At 42.8% G+C, this 13028-nt stretch overlaps 1 protein-coding gene across 6 annotated transcripts in view; it reads left to right on the plus strand.

Moving 5' to 3' along the window:
* SFMBT2 (Scm like with four mbt domains 2) overlaps positions 1-13028 on the plus strand; it is a 222435-nt gene that overhangs the window by 170788 nt on the left and 38619 nt on the right. For all 6 annotated transcript variants that reach the window (XM_026478728.4, XM_044392054.3, XM_026478726.4 and 3 more), the window contains 3 exons: positions 8195-8308; positions 9872-9914; positions 11791-11861. In XM_026478728.4, the coding sequence (XP_026334513.1) occupies positions 8195-8308; positions 9872-9914; positions 11791-11861 (228 nt within the window). The remainder of the gene's footprint in view (positions 1-8194; positions 8309-9871; positions 9915-11790; positions 11862-13028) is intronic.

Raw genomic sequence — 13028 nt, forward strand, 5'->3', positions numbered from 1 at the left:
CTATTTGTACAGCTCTATAAAATATATATACAATCATGGATCCTGCCTTATAGGATGGGAATTAACATCTGTAAAGGGCACGTGATAGTAAGTGCTCAGGAAGAGGACGTGGCTGATGAGCGCACAGAGAGGCAGCCCCTTCTCACGTCAGCTTTACCTCCCTGCACAGAGCCTGCGCTCCATCAGAACAGAGCACTCACTGTGTCTGTAAACATCCTGATACCGTCTTTGGCGTTGTGAGCCGTTTTACAGGGCTGTGCTCCTCTATCTTTGCCTATCACATCGCACAATATTTGGACAAGAGTTTATGTGCACTTTGGTCACTTAAATGCTTGCTGAATAGTTGAGAGGAATAAATAAAATCTTGTGTTTCTGAACAGGAAAGTGATTTAAGATATAGCAGTCCCTTAAGAACTGCTAGCTGGTTCTTTGAAAGAATTAATAAGATGGATAAACCCCTAGCCAGACTTATCAAAAAGAAAAGAGAAAAGACCCAAATTAATAAAATCATGAATGAAAGAGGAGAGGTCATGACCAACACCAAGGAAATACAAAAAAATTTAAGAAGATGTTATGAGCAACTATATGCCAACAAATTAAGTAATCTAGAAGAAATGGATGCATTCCTAGAAACTTATAAACTACCAAAACTAAAACAGGAAGAAATAGGGAACCTGAACAGACCCAAACCAATAGACCCATAACCAGCTTCAGCCCAATTGAATCAGTAATCAAAAATCTACCAACAAAACAGAGTCCAGGGCTGAATGGCTACCCAGGGGAATTTTACCAAATATTTAAAGAATAAATAGTACCTATTTTTCTGAAGCTGTTTCAAAAAACAGAAATGGAAGGAAAACTTCCAGACTCTTTCTGTGAAACCAGCATTACTTTGAGTCCCAAAACCAGACCAAAAAGGAGAATTACAGACCAATATCCCTGGTGAACATGGATGCAAAAATTCTCACCAAGATACTAGCCAGTAGGATCCAACAGTATATTAAAATGGTTATTCACCAAGACCAAATGGGATTTATTCCTGGGCGTGGTAGAACATTCGCAAATCAGTCAACATGATACGTCATTAATAAAACAAAGGACAAGAACCATATGATCCTCTCACTTGATTCAGAAAAAGTATTGGACAAAGGATAGCATCCTTTCTTGATTAAAACTCTCCACAGTGTAGGAATAGAGGGAACACACCTCAATATCATAAAAGCCATATACGAAAAGCCCACAGCGAATATCTCTCAATGGGGAAAAACAGAGATTTACCCCTAAGGTGAGGACCCACTTTCACCACTGTTGTTCAGCATAGTACTAGAATCCTAGCTTCAGCAATCGGACAACAGAAATAAAAGGCATCCGAATAGCAAAAAGAAGTCAAACTCTTACTCTTCGCAGATGACATGAAACTTTATGTGAAAAACCCAAAAGACTTCACCCCAAAACTGCCAGAACTCATACAGGAATTCAGCAATGTGTCAGGATATAAAATCAATGCACAGAAATCAGTTGCATTTCCATACACGAACAATGCGACAGAAGAAAGAAATTAAGGAATCGATCCCATTTACAACTGCACCAAAACCATAAGCTACTTCTGAATAAATCTAACCAAAGAGATAAGGATCTGTACTCTGAAAACTATGGAACACTTATGACAGAAATTGAGGAAGACACAAAGAAATGGAAAACTATTCCATGCTCATGGATTGGAAGAATAAATATTGTTAAAATGTCTATGCTGCACAGAGCGTTCTACATAGTTGGTGCAATCCCTATCAAAATACCATTGACGTTTTTCACAAAGCGAAACAAATAATCCTAAAATTTGTATGGAACCAGGAAAGACCCCAAAGAGCCAGGGGAATGTTGAAAAAGAAAACCAAAACTGGTGGTATCACAATGTCAGACTTCAAGCTCTATTACAAAGCTGTAATTATCAAGACAGAATGGTACTGGCACAAAAACAAGACACAAAAATCAGTGGAACAGAATAAAGAACCCAGAAATGGACTTGCAACATTGTGGTTAACTAATCTTTGACAAAGCAGGAAAGAGTATCCAATGGAAAAAGGACAGTTTCTTTAATAAATGGTGCTGGGAAAATTGGACCGTTTCCTTACACCATACACAAAGATAAACTTAAAATAGGTGAAAGACCTAAATGTGAGACAGGAATCCATCAAAATCCTAGAGGAGAACACAGGCAGCAACCTCTTCAACCTCGGCCACAGCAACTTCTTGCAAGACACGTCTCCAAAGACCAGGGAAACAAAGGCAAAAATGAACTATTGGGACTTCATCAAGATAAAAAGCTTCTGCACAGCAAAGGAAACAGTGGACAAAACTAAAAGGCAACTGACAGAATGGGAGGAGATATTTGCAAATGTCTTATCAGATAAAGGCTAGTATCCAAAGTATGCAAAGAACTTATCAAACTCAACACCCAAAAAGCAAAGAATCCAATCAGGAAATGGTCAAAAGAGATCAACAGACATTTCTCCAAAGAAGACATCCAAATGGCCAACAGACACATGAAAAAATGCTCCAAATCACTTGTCATTAGGGAAATACATACAAAACCACAATGAGATACCACCTCACACCAGTCAGAATGGCTAAAATTAACAAGTCAGGAAACAACAGATGTTGGCAAGGATGCAGAGAAAGGGGAACCCTCCTACACTGTTGGTGGGAATGCAAGCTGTTGTAGCCACTCCAGAAGACAATATGGAGGTTCCTCAAGAAGTTAAAAATAGAGCCACCCTCTGACTCAGCAATTGCACTACTGGGTATTTATTCACAGATGTAGTGAAAATCCAGGGCACATGCATCCCAGTGTTCATGGCAGCAATGTCCACAATAGCCAAACTGTGGAAGGAACTGAGATGCCCTTCAACAGACGAATGGATAAAGAAGATGTGGTCTATATATACAATGGACTATTACTCAGCCATCAGAAAGGACGAGTACCCACCGTTTGCATCGACATGGATGGAACTGGAGGGGATTATGCTAAGTGAAATAAGTCAATCGGAGAAAGACAATTATTGTATGGTTTCACTCATACGTGGAATATAGGAAACAGCTCAGAGGATCCTAGGGGAAGGGAGGGAAAACTGAATGGGAAGAAATCAGAGAGGGAGAAAAACCATGAGAGACTCTTAACTCTAAGGAACAAACTGATGGTTGCTGCAGGGGAGGGGTTGGGGGGATGGGGTAACTGGGTGATGGGCATTAAGGAGGGCAGGTGATGTGATGAGCACTGGGTGTTATATGCAACAGATGAACCTCTGAAACTAATGATGTACTGTATGTTGGCTCATTGAATCGAAATTAAAAAAAAAAAAACTATCTTGCCAACTGAATTTTGAGCCAATGAAATATTTTATACATGTAAGCTAACATTCAAAATCTCTTTGGCCTTTTTTTTTCCTATGCTTGGTTCAGTCCAGTAAACTACCCTCCACAGCATCATCTGCGTGAGTCCTATTAAAATGCACCTTCCTCGGACCTAGTGCATCTGAGTCCCAAGCAGGATCTGGGAGTCTGCATTCTAATGTCACCCTCCCCAGACGATTCTTCTGTGCGCTAGGGTTTGTAAAAGACTCTGTGATCTAATGGGCGAGGTGTGGCATGGTTTAAAGGAACTTGTGTTGAGGCGACCTCTTACGGCTAGGACACCAGGTGCGGAAAACTGCCCCTTAAGCCTTCCTGTAATTTGTGGAAAAGTCAGGTGGTTAATAAGCATTTCACAGAGACTTGCAAAAATCGAACAAGGGAAAATGCAAATGGGAAAGTAATTATATTTCAAGCCAGTGTGGGTGGTTTTAAAGTCTTTAAAAGGAGGTATGGCCTGCATGAGACAATTTTGGGAGAAGCTGCCTCAGCAGATCAGGGGCTGAGAGCAATGTTTCCTGAACATTGAAGAGGGTGGTCGGAGAGTGGGAGCTGTCTGTGGGCACGGGCTTTTAATCCTCTCAAATCTGTTTGGTGCCCAAAGCTGGTGCTCAATTAGACAGGTCCTTGGTGGCCCGCAAGAACTGGCGCCGTCTGTCTTAGGCAACGTGATTGGGGGGAGGGGAGGCTTTTGACTGGGGGCGGGGGTGCTGGGGGATGGCCTATCCAGAGGCTTTGCTGCAGGATCCCACAGAGTTTGGGCTTTCGAGCTGTCGTTGTGATGGATGTGACTCACGCCCGACCACCTTCCTGTTGTCATCTGCCCACAGAGAGCAGATCGGGCTCCTTCCCCTTCTGTGGGAGGCGGCAGTGGCTGCCTCATCCTGGGAATTCTGCAGGAGAGATGTGGGGCCCGAGTAGGAAAGGGACAGATGCTAATCAGACCGAGCCAATACAAACCCAAAACAGAAACACAAACAAGAGAAAGAAAAATGCCATCTGCAGTGCCTCTAGAGTTAGATTATTTAGGGTCAAATCCTGGATCAGCCACTTGCTGCTCTTTGATCTTTTTCTGTGCCTCAGCTTACTCATCTATAAGATGGGGCTGTCTCTGGTCCCTATCCCTTAGGGTCGTTGTGAGGATTAAACATTTGGGAAAGTGTTGTGCCCGATGTCAGCGCTTCCGAGTGGTTGCAGGCCTGTGAGTGTCTGTCTCTCCGCACACACGTTTGATCCCATTTCTGTTGTTTTCCTTCCAACTGCCTGTTTCCTGTCACATCTTGATCTTGCTGCCCACGGTTTTGCCCTTTTCTTTATTCCTTAGGAATTTGGCTCCACAGCTGATGAAGGGACATGGCAGACTAGTTTTGTAGCTAGGTCTCTGCAGATGGAAGGAGCCGGACAGATGGCCCCCGGGGTTTCCAGCACCCAGTCTTGCTTGTCCCTGGATCACTGGGTCACTTTCTCTTCTCTCGCGCCTTATCTTTCCATTGCACGCTTGAGCCCATCACAATTTGCTGTGGCCTTTGACTGTTAATGAGGGTACTGAGCAAGGCTAACTTGCTTCCTTAAATACCTCTTGCCTTTCTTCCTTCCCTCCTTTTAAGGGAGGTGTGGGGTTCCTTCTGACTCTCTTCCCAAAGCCTCTGCCTTTCGGAGGGCAGGTGGAACTTTGTGGGAGGGAACGGTATCCAGTGAGGGGATGACACAGTCTCAGGATATGGCAATTGCAGAACTATTTTAAGTTCCAAAGTGACTCTTAAAAATTTATATGCTTTGTGAGTATGGAACATCTTTGTCCTCTTAGCAGCAGAATGATTCATTATAGTTTGGTTTTATTTCCTGTTAAGGTCATTTGCCCTTCATTAATCTGGCCTCTGTGGCAGTACGGTCCATGCATGAGACTCCTTTCTTCTCGGAGTGTTTTGTGTTATGTGGTTATCGTGGTGATAGTGAGGTTGCGATTGTAAATTAGTTGATTCGTTCACAAGGGCCAAAAATACATGAAAGTATCTGTGGTCAGAGTCTCTGTCCTACCCCTGCCCCCATCCCTCAGTGTCCCAGCTCCTTTCCCAGCAGATACCCACTGTATTAGAATTTTACACTTTCTTCCATATTTGTTTTATGCACATATAAATATATGTTATTTCCCCCTTTTTAAACAGATGGTAACATACTATATATATATGCAGTGTTCTGTACTCTGCCTTTCTTTGACTCAACATATACATATATATCTTTATATGTAAGTATACAAAGAGGTTTCTCATTCTTTCTTATAGTGACAGAATATCCCATCCTACAGTGTACCATTATTTGTTTAAGTACTTCCCCATAGATGGAGATTGAGGTTTCCCAGTGGTTTTTGAGATGAAGGTTCTGGATGAGGATGAATGAGTAGAATCCATATTGACAGATGTAGCTGAAATGAAGTCTGAGGTTGAGCATGACCTTGTGTTGTTCACAGAGGGTGTCCACTAAAATGGTAAGACTGTTGCAGTAGTCCCCTAAGCTTTGCATAGGTAGTTTTGGAAATCCTAGAATAAGCAAGCAGAATCGCATGCATTTCTAATGGATTAAAATAATGGGTTATTTTTTGAAAAGATTATTCCAAGTCCAGCCAGATGTATCTGGATACATAAGGTTGAAAAAGGGACATAAGGAATTGGTACCCATCATTCAGAATAGGATTGGAAAAGTTTCACGGTCAGGAAAATGTTCCTGGGAGGTAGATAACCGGCTTTTCCATCTGTTCCTATTTAATAGATGCCTTAATGGCTTAGATTTGAAAGTGCGAGGAAGGCAGGGTTATCTTTCTTGAGGACATAGTCGCTGACACATTGCAGCTAATAAATATTTGTTTTGAACGGAGAGCATGATCAAAGAATTTTAAAGTATGGTAAAGACGACCATATAAATATATTACTGTATATGTTGTTGTGGAAGTGTATGTATTAAAGCATTAATATCAAGTGATATTTGAAGCAGCAGAATATTGGAAGATGAAGGTCATGATTCAGGAAGGAACAGGCTATCAAGTTCACCTTGTGCTTCTTTTCCAAGTACTACTTTGACCTTGAAAATCTTATTTGTACCTAAATGTAAGTCTGGAGATACAAATGTATGTCGTAGATGAATTCAGCCGTTAGCAAACTTGTTGAGTAACTAAGAAACACATGCTACTTTTGTGAGTTTGAAGATGAGGTAACAGCTCGAGGACCCTCTGGAGAGCCATGTGCCCTCTGGGACAGGAGCAATCATTAGCACATTGGAAGCCACCTGGAGAGTTTCTTTACTTCTTGCCTTGTTTTAGACGTCGTCTTGTTTATTTGGTGGTCTCTTTGGCAAATAGGTTACGTACTGGTTGAGTCGTAATTGGAGACAGAAATGATTTCCATTCACTCGACTGTGTTGAGAAATAATCCCCATAAACCTGCTTGCATTCCTTTAGTTCATACATCCTTCAAATTATGGGCAAATGAAGGGAAAAGAAAGTTAGGATTGATAATATTGTTCGTTTTTGGAGGGGAGAAATCAAAAGTTGGAAGTGACTACTGGTGGTGATAATATGTGTGTGTCAGCGTGCTCAGGGCACTTGAAATGCACCAGTACGCTAGGTTAGTGCTAAATTGGAGCCCACGTGTATCAAACAGCGTGCTCCATTTTCGCAGTGTCCACTTGACCACGAGAAGTCAGGGGTAGGAGCCAATGCAGCGAGCGTCCCAGTTACAGTGGTTGGGACCATTTTGTGTCTGCTGGAACTGAGCTTCGTGAAGTTACTTTTTGGGGGGGGATAGGATTTCAAATTCATGGGTTGTGGTGTGGAGACGCGGATGCGTGAGGGGTTCTACTGCGTTGTTTTCATCTTGATTGTCCATGAAGAAAGGGGAACAAAGCAGGAGTAAGTGGTCAGAGCCAGTGGGTCCCTATTAATAGAGTTCCTGTCTTTCGATTCTTAGTTCACGGGTGTCTTCCTTCAGTGGTGGTGGTGTGGTTTTCAAAGAACTGTTGATTCAGTGTCAGATTTTCTTCTTTTCACTAGTTTGCTAGGTTCCAGACGTATCCTCTATGGCCAGATCTCCTTGAAACCTTTGCTCCCGTGACACGCAGATTTCCTCTCTCTTTCAGAGTCTCTGAGCCGTGGTGTCGATTGATCACAAGGCAGTAGTAGGATCGCCCAACGGGGTGATCGTTAGGCAGGCCCCGCTAGAAAAGACACTCCCGCACAAATGGCTTTTGTGTGACATGCCGAAAGTCTGCGGGCCCCCAGTGGAGTTCGAGATAAGTAACCGCAGGCAAACCGATGAGGGAGCACGTTCCCTAGGGGAACTGTGTCGTCTGTGTGTCCCGCTCAAAATCCGCGTTGCCACGCCCGACTCGTTCTTTTCACGGTTATGTTGACTTTCGTTAGTTGGTGTTGGACACAGTGTGTCTCAGTGGCTTACACACGCGTGCTGTGGCCCCCACCCCCCAGCTCGGCCCATTTCCTTTATTTTAAGGGTACTTTTAGGAAAGGGGCAGAGGTGTTCCCTCCGCCAGTGTTTCCGTGCCCACCCCCACAACCCCCCCAGCCCACGTGCAGCAGGAAATAGCTTGGATTTTCTGGATCTCCACTTTATTTGCACCCCACGTACTCTGGCTGTTGGGTATTTCCAGTGCTGGCACCTGTCATCAGACTGTGCTCAGCTGAACGGTCTGGGGGTGTGTGGTCCTCATGCACTTTGTCCCCTTCTTCCAGGTCTCTGTGGTGAAACCTGTACCTGTTGTTTTGACTTTTCCGATGCAGGTCTGCCGACCCCTGCTCCGGAGTTCATTGTGGACGTGGAGTCCATGGACATCTTCCCCGTGGGCTGGTGCGAAGCAAACTCTTACCCTCTGACCACACCACACAAAACAGTCTGTAAGTAGCGTCCAGTGGGAGCCATTGCGGACAACACTGGGGGCTTTGAGGGGTAAATACACAGTGTTGTAAAGAGACTATAGCCAGGTTGGAAAAAACAGAACTGGTGTTAGACTTCCCACGGAGCCCCAATATTTTTATCTCATGGGCGCTTTCAGTATCTTCGTGGGATGCATATTTGGAAGCATTTCACAGGTTGACAAGGTGAGTCATAATGATAGGGCAGGTGAAGGTTGCAGAGTGGCAGAGAGAAAATGTAAAGTAAATATAAGATCAATAAATATATAAAACAATATATAGATGTATATAAAATAAAATAAATTCTCCCAGTTTTGTGTACAGTTCATTATTTTGATTAGAGAAAATTTAAGCTAAAATCTATGTGGTTTTTTTGTTGGTTTTCGATGTTGGTTTTGGGAAGGGGAGAGAAACTGCATGTGTGGGTTTGGGGGGAGAGGCAAGGGGCAGAGGGAGAGAGAATCTCAAGAAGGCTCCACTGTCAGCACAGAGCCCTACTCGGGGCTCAATCCCATGACCCTGAGACCACAACCTGAGCCGAAACCAAGAGTCAGACACTTAACCCACTGAGCCGCCCAGGAGCCCCCAAATATTACGTTTCTGTATTATGTCTGAGAAAGAACTGATTTTTCTCATGAGGTTTATCCTAAAAGAATCCTAAGTGGTCCTAATAATTACTGACATAACATACAAAAACTTAACTACCCTTAGCACTAACCAGTGGGATTTCAACTCTACTTTGAAAAGTGCATTATATCACATCCTTCTGATCACAAAAATACCAAATTAAAACAATATTAGTAGTTAACCCAACAACTAACTTTGTCTCTCTGTCTCTCTCTGTCTCTTAAATATATACAACAGTGTGTGTTTTAACCTATGTTATTGTAGGTCATTAAACTGAGAAGGTACCATTTAAAAATCTTCAAAACTAATCAATCTTGGCATCTTTTTATTCCACCATAATGTTTACCGAAAGTGTTATTTAAAATTATGCAGCCACTCTAGAAAACCGTATGGAGGGTCCTCAAAAAGTTAAAAATAGAGCTACCCTACAACCCAGCAATTGCACTATTAGGTATTTATCCAAAAGATACAAACATAGTGATCTGTTTAATCTTATGAAATGCAGTAAATTCTATTTAGACTTCATTTCTGATGAGTCAAAGTCTCTTTTAGATTTATTTATATATTTTAGAGAGAGAGATTGAGAAGGGGGGAGAAAGTGGAGGGGAGAGAGAGGCAGAGGGAGAGAGAGGGACATGCAGACTCCCCGCTGAGCACAGAGCCTGACATGAGGCTCGATCTCACAACCTTGAGATCACGACCTGAGCCAACTGCATCACCCAGGCGCCCTGAGTCAAAGTCTAATTAATGCTGGAAGAAATTAAGATAAAGCTGTGGTAGGAATGAAATAACTTTCCAGTGTTTAAATTGTTTCTTTAAAACTGACACAATTTTACAGGAAGACATTTTTAAAAAACGCTTTTGCCCACTCGCGAATGAAGCTGACTGTCCGTCTGCCCTTTCTTGCCTGTTTTACAGCACAAAAGAAGAGAAAGATTGCAGTCGTGCAACCAGAAAAACAGTAAGCTTTTGTTTCTGTTTCTTTTCCAAGCACTCAGGTGATAAACTACACAGAGCTGTCTTTAGCGAGGGTAGGCAGCGTGGCTGTTTTTATCAGGGAGCTAGTTCACGCTTGGCGCAGGCGCAGAGGTGATGGTAGGAAATACCTGTTGTTCACGGCGCACCTGTTACGTGCGAGACACAGGCTCGCTCTTCTAGGGATCTCTTCTCTGGATTGTGGTTTCTCCCTTCCGTTCCACCTCGGCATAGCTGCAGGGCATCCTGGCCTCACACCCGGATAGTGAGGGGTATCACTGTCCCCACCCACACTCAGCATGCTGGCGGCACTGGTTGAGGCCGGCCGGGCAGGCAGACTGCTGTCTGAGGCCAGCTCTGCTGCCCCCGGCAAGGTGTCCTTGAGGAAGGTGCTTTATTGCTCTGCCTCCCAGTGCCCTCATGTGTGAAACACCTGTTTCTCAGGCATTTCTTGAAGATTAAATTAGATTTCATGTGAAAAAAAATGTGTGGGTTGTGCAGGGTTGAGTCAGTGTAAGTTACCCCACATTTCAGTTGTAATTTTAGGGAGGTGGAGGGTATCGGGCAGTGTGCATACATGCAGCATGTTTTTGAAGAATTGCCACCGTTGGTACTATTTTTATATATTGAAAAATAGCTAAGGTACACTAAAATACACATCCATTGCCGGGTGGTTCTGTTTTCTAACAAAAATGCACTGGTGGAAATGAATTTGAGAGCAGCATTTTTTTTTTCACGTACCCAGGTTTAAACTTAAAGTGAAATTGAATAATAACTGCATGGCTATTTGAATGTGAATAACAATTTTATGGGCATTTTCCATACATTGATGTCTAAGCACAGTGTAGCAGGTTAATAATCTGACTCCAGTTTGGTCTGGATATCATTGAAAATAGAGAGCAAATAATAAAGGGGCCCATCATTGAATCCAAATCCGAATTTATAACTTCGTGGTCTGTGGCTCCATGCTCCCCGTCCTGCACACGGCTCGGTACAGCACACAAACTGCCGGGCCCCCATCTCCAAGTCCCTGACTCAGGATGTCTTCAGTGGGGCCCGAGCATCTGTGCATCCAACAAGTTTCCAGGGGATGCTGGTCTGCTAGTGTGGGGACCCCACTTTGAGAACCAGTGCAAAGATCACCCCATGGAGACTTCGTGATGGTTTGCTTTGCACTTGTGTCACTTTTCAGTGGTGTGGTTTCTACACCATCATCCGGGGTACCCTGTGAGACCCAACACACCTCTCTTTTCCCCGTGGCTACCTTTTTTTTTAATGTTTATTCAGCAACTTTTTACTGAACTGTAACACAAATCTCTGTGCTAGGATAGGCCTACTTCACATTCTAGGACCCATCGTTCATAGGCTTTCTTTGAAGGTCTTTTTCGTGTGGCCACGACCCACACAAGCACAGGCACCAAAAATCGAAGGCCAGGTAGTTCTCAGACACTAGTTTGTAGAAAGTACTAGTTTCTTTTATTGAAGAGAAGTCTGACTTCCATTAAAGTCTGTCTAAAATATAATGGAGGACATTATGACAATTTTATAGCAAGAGACAAAGCCAGAAGCCACCTAGAAGAACATCACTGATTAGGAATGACCTGTTGAGGGACAGACGTGCCATTGGCTTCTTAGGATCATTACAAGAATTTGGGGACGACCTCTCTGAAATATCGTACCAGTTTGTACTGCTGTTGCTGCTTGACGTATGCATCCTCTCTCACTGCGTGCTTGGATTTCCGTGATAGTCACTTTAAGTTGTGAAAAGACTTTGGAATTAGTGTTATTTAATTAGTTAATTCATCAATTGAGTTTCTTCTCAAGTGTGCGACCTGTGATAGTTGTATTTTCTTGATCAACAGATTGCCATCCACAGTGCCTGTTGAGAAAATACCTCATGACCTCTGTCTATTCTCTCACCTGGACACCGCAGGTAAATGAGCCCATTTACAGCTGGCTCTCCCTTCCCGATTTGGGAGTGGAGACATGCATGTGTTTTTAGGTCAGTATAAGAATGTCTCAACTTTAAGTTCATTCTCCTTGTGTCTGTTGCTACTTACTAACACATACCTACTTTAAAAAAAAAAAAAATCTAAACCGAATTCTCTGTGCCTCTTCTGTCTCTCGGTCAGTAGCTCTAGACAGTTCTCTCCATCTGCCGGAGAAGAGTCCATGCGTTACTTGGAAATTACGAGCCCAGTTAGGGTTGTATGTCGCGGATGGTCATGTGCAAGGAGAAAGAATTGAAAATACCATTATTAGGCACTCATTTTTTTTTTTTTTACATTTTATGTCCTCCCACTTGCATTTTTCCATTATTGGTTAATATTTAAGTCCCCATGGGCTTTTGAATTGTTCCTTAAAACCCTCTGTGTTTGAAAGCTGAGAGTGAATAATATATGTTTTTTAATGTGTACAATTCTATATCTTATAATAACCTTTGAAAACACAAATGTGAATTCCCCGTTGACAACAAATTTGATTATAGATGTGTTTGTACATTAAATAATATATTTGATTATTAAGAATTCTGTTTTCTAGCCAAAGTGAAACCTGCTCTGAATTCTTCCAGGACTCTAAGCTATGCACCATGGAAGAGTCCTAGCAGTCAGAGTTGTAGTAAGGAGAGCATTTTTATGAGTAGACTTACTAAAACTGTTTTTTTCCTGAAGTTCTGGGTAGGGTAATCCTACCAAAAAATTTCCATGTATATGCAGCTGTGGACATAATTCTTTTGCCTAATTTTGTTATATAGAATTCAGACTTCAGAATGGTTGTAAAAGAACCATGTCAGCTCTTCTTTCAGAGTCTGTAATTGTTACATTACTCCTTTTGTCTTACCTTCACAAAAATAACATTTCTCCCTCGTTCCCTGTTGGTTCTTAGTTGAAGTCCATGAGGACCGTCCTTCCTGGACTGTTAAATTACCATCCGAAACTACTAACAGTTTTTGTACAGAGATCCCACTGTTAGTGGAACGGAGCTTGGAGCAGCGTGGGGGAGGGCCAGTCTTGGCTGACAGCGAAACCCTGTTAGGGACATTGGGAAGCTTTAGGAAAATACTTTACCACTTAGTTCTTCCACATTTCCCTGTGGCCCT

This window comes from Ursus arctos, unplaced genomic scaffold (genome assembly GCF_023065955.2).
Source record: "Ursus arctos isolate Adak ecotype North America unplaced genomic scaffold, UrsArc2.0 scaffold_30, whole genome shotgun sequence".
Taxonomy (NCBI): Eukaryota; Metazoa; Chordata; class Mammalia; order Carnivora; family Ursidae; genus Ursus; species Ursus arctos.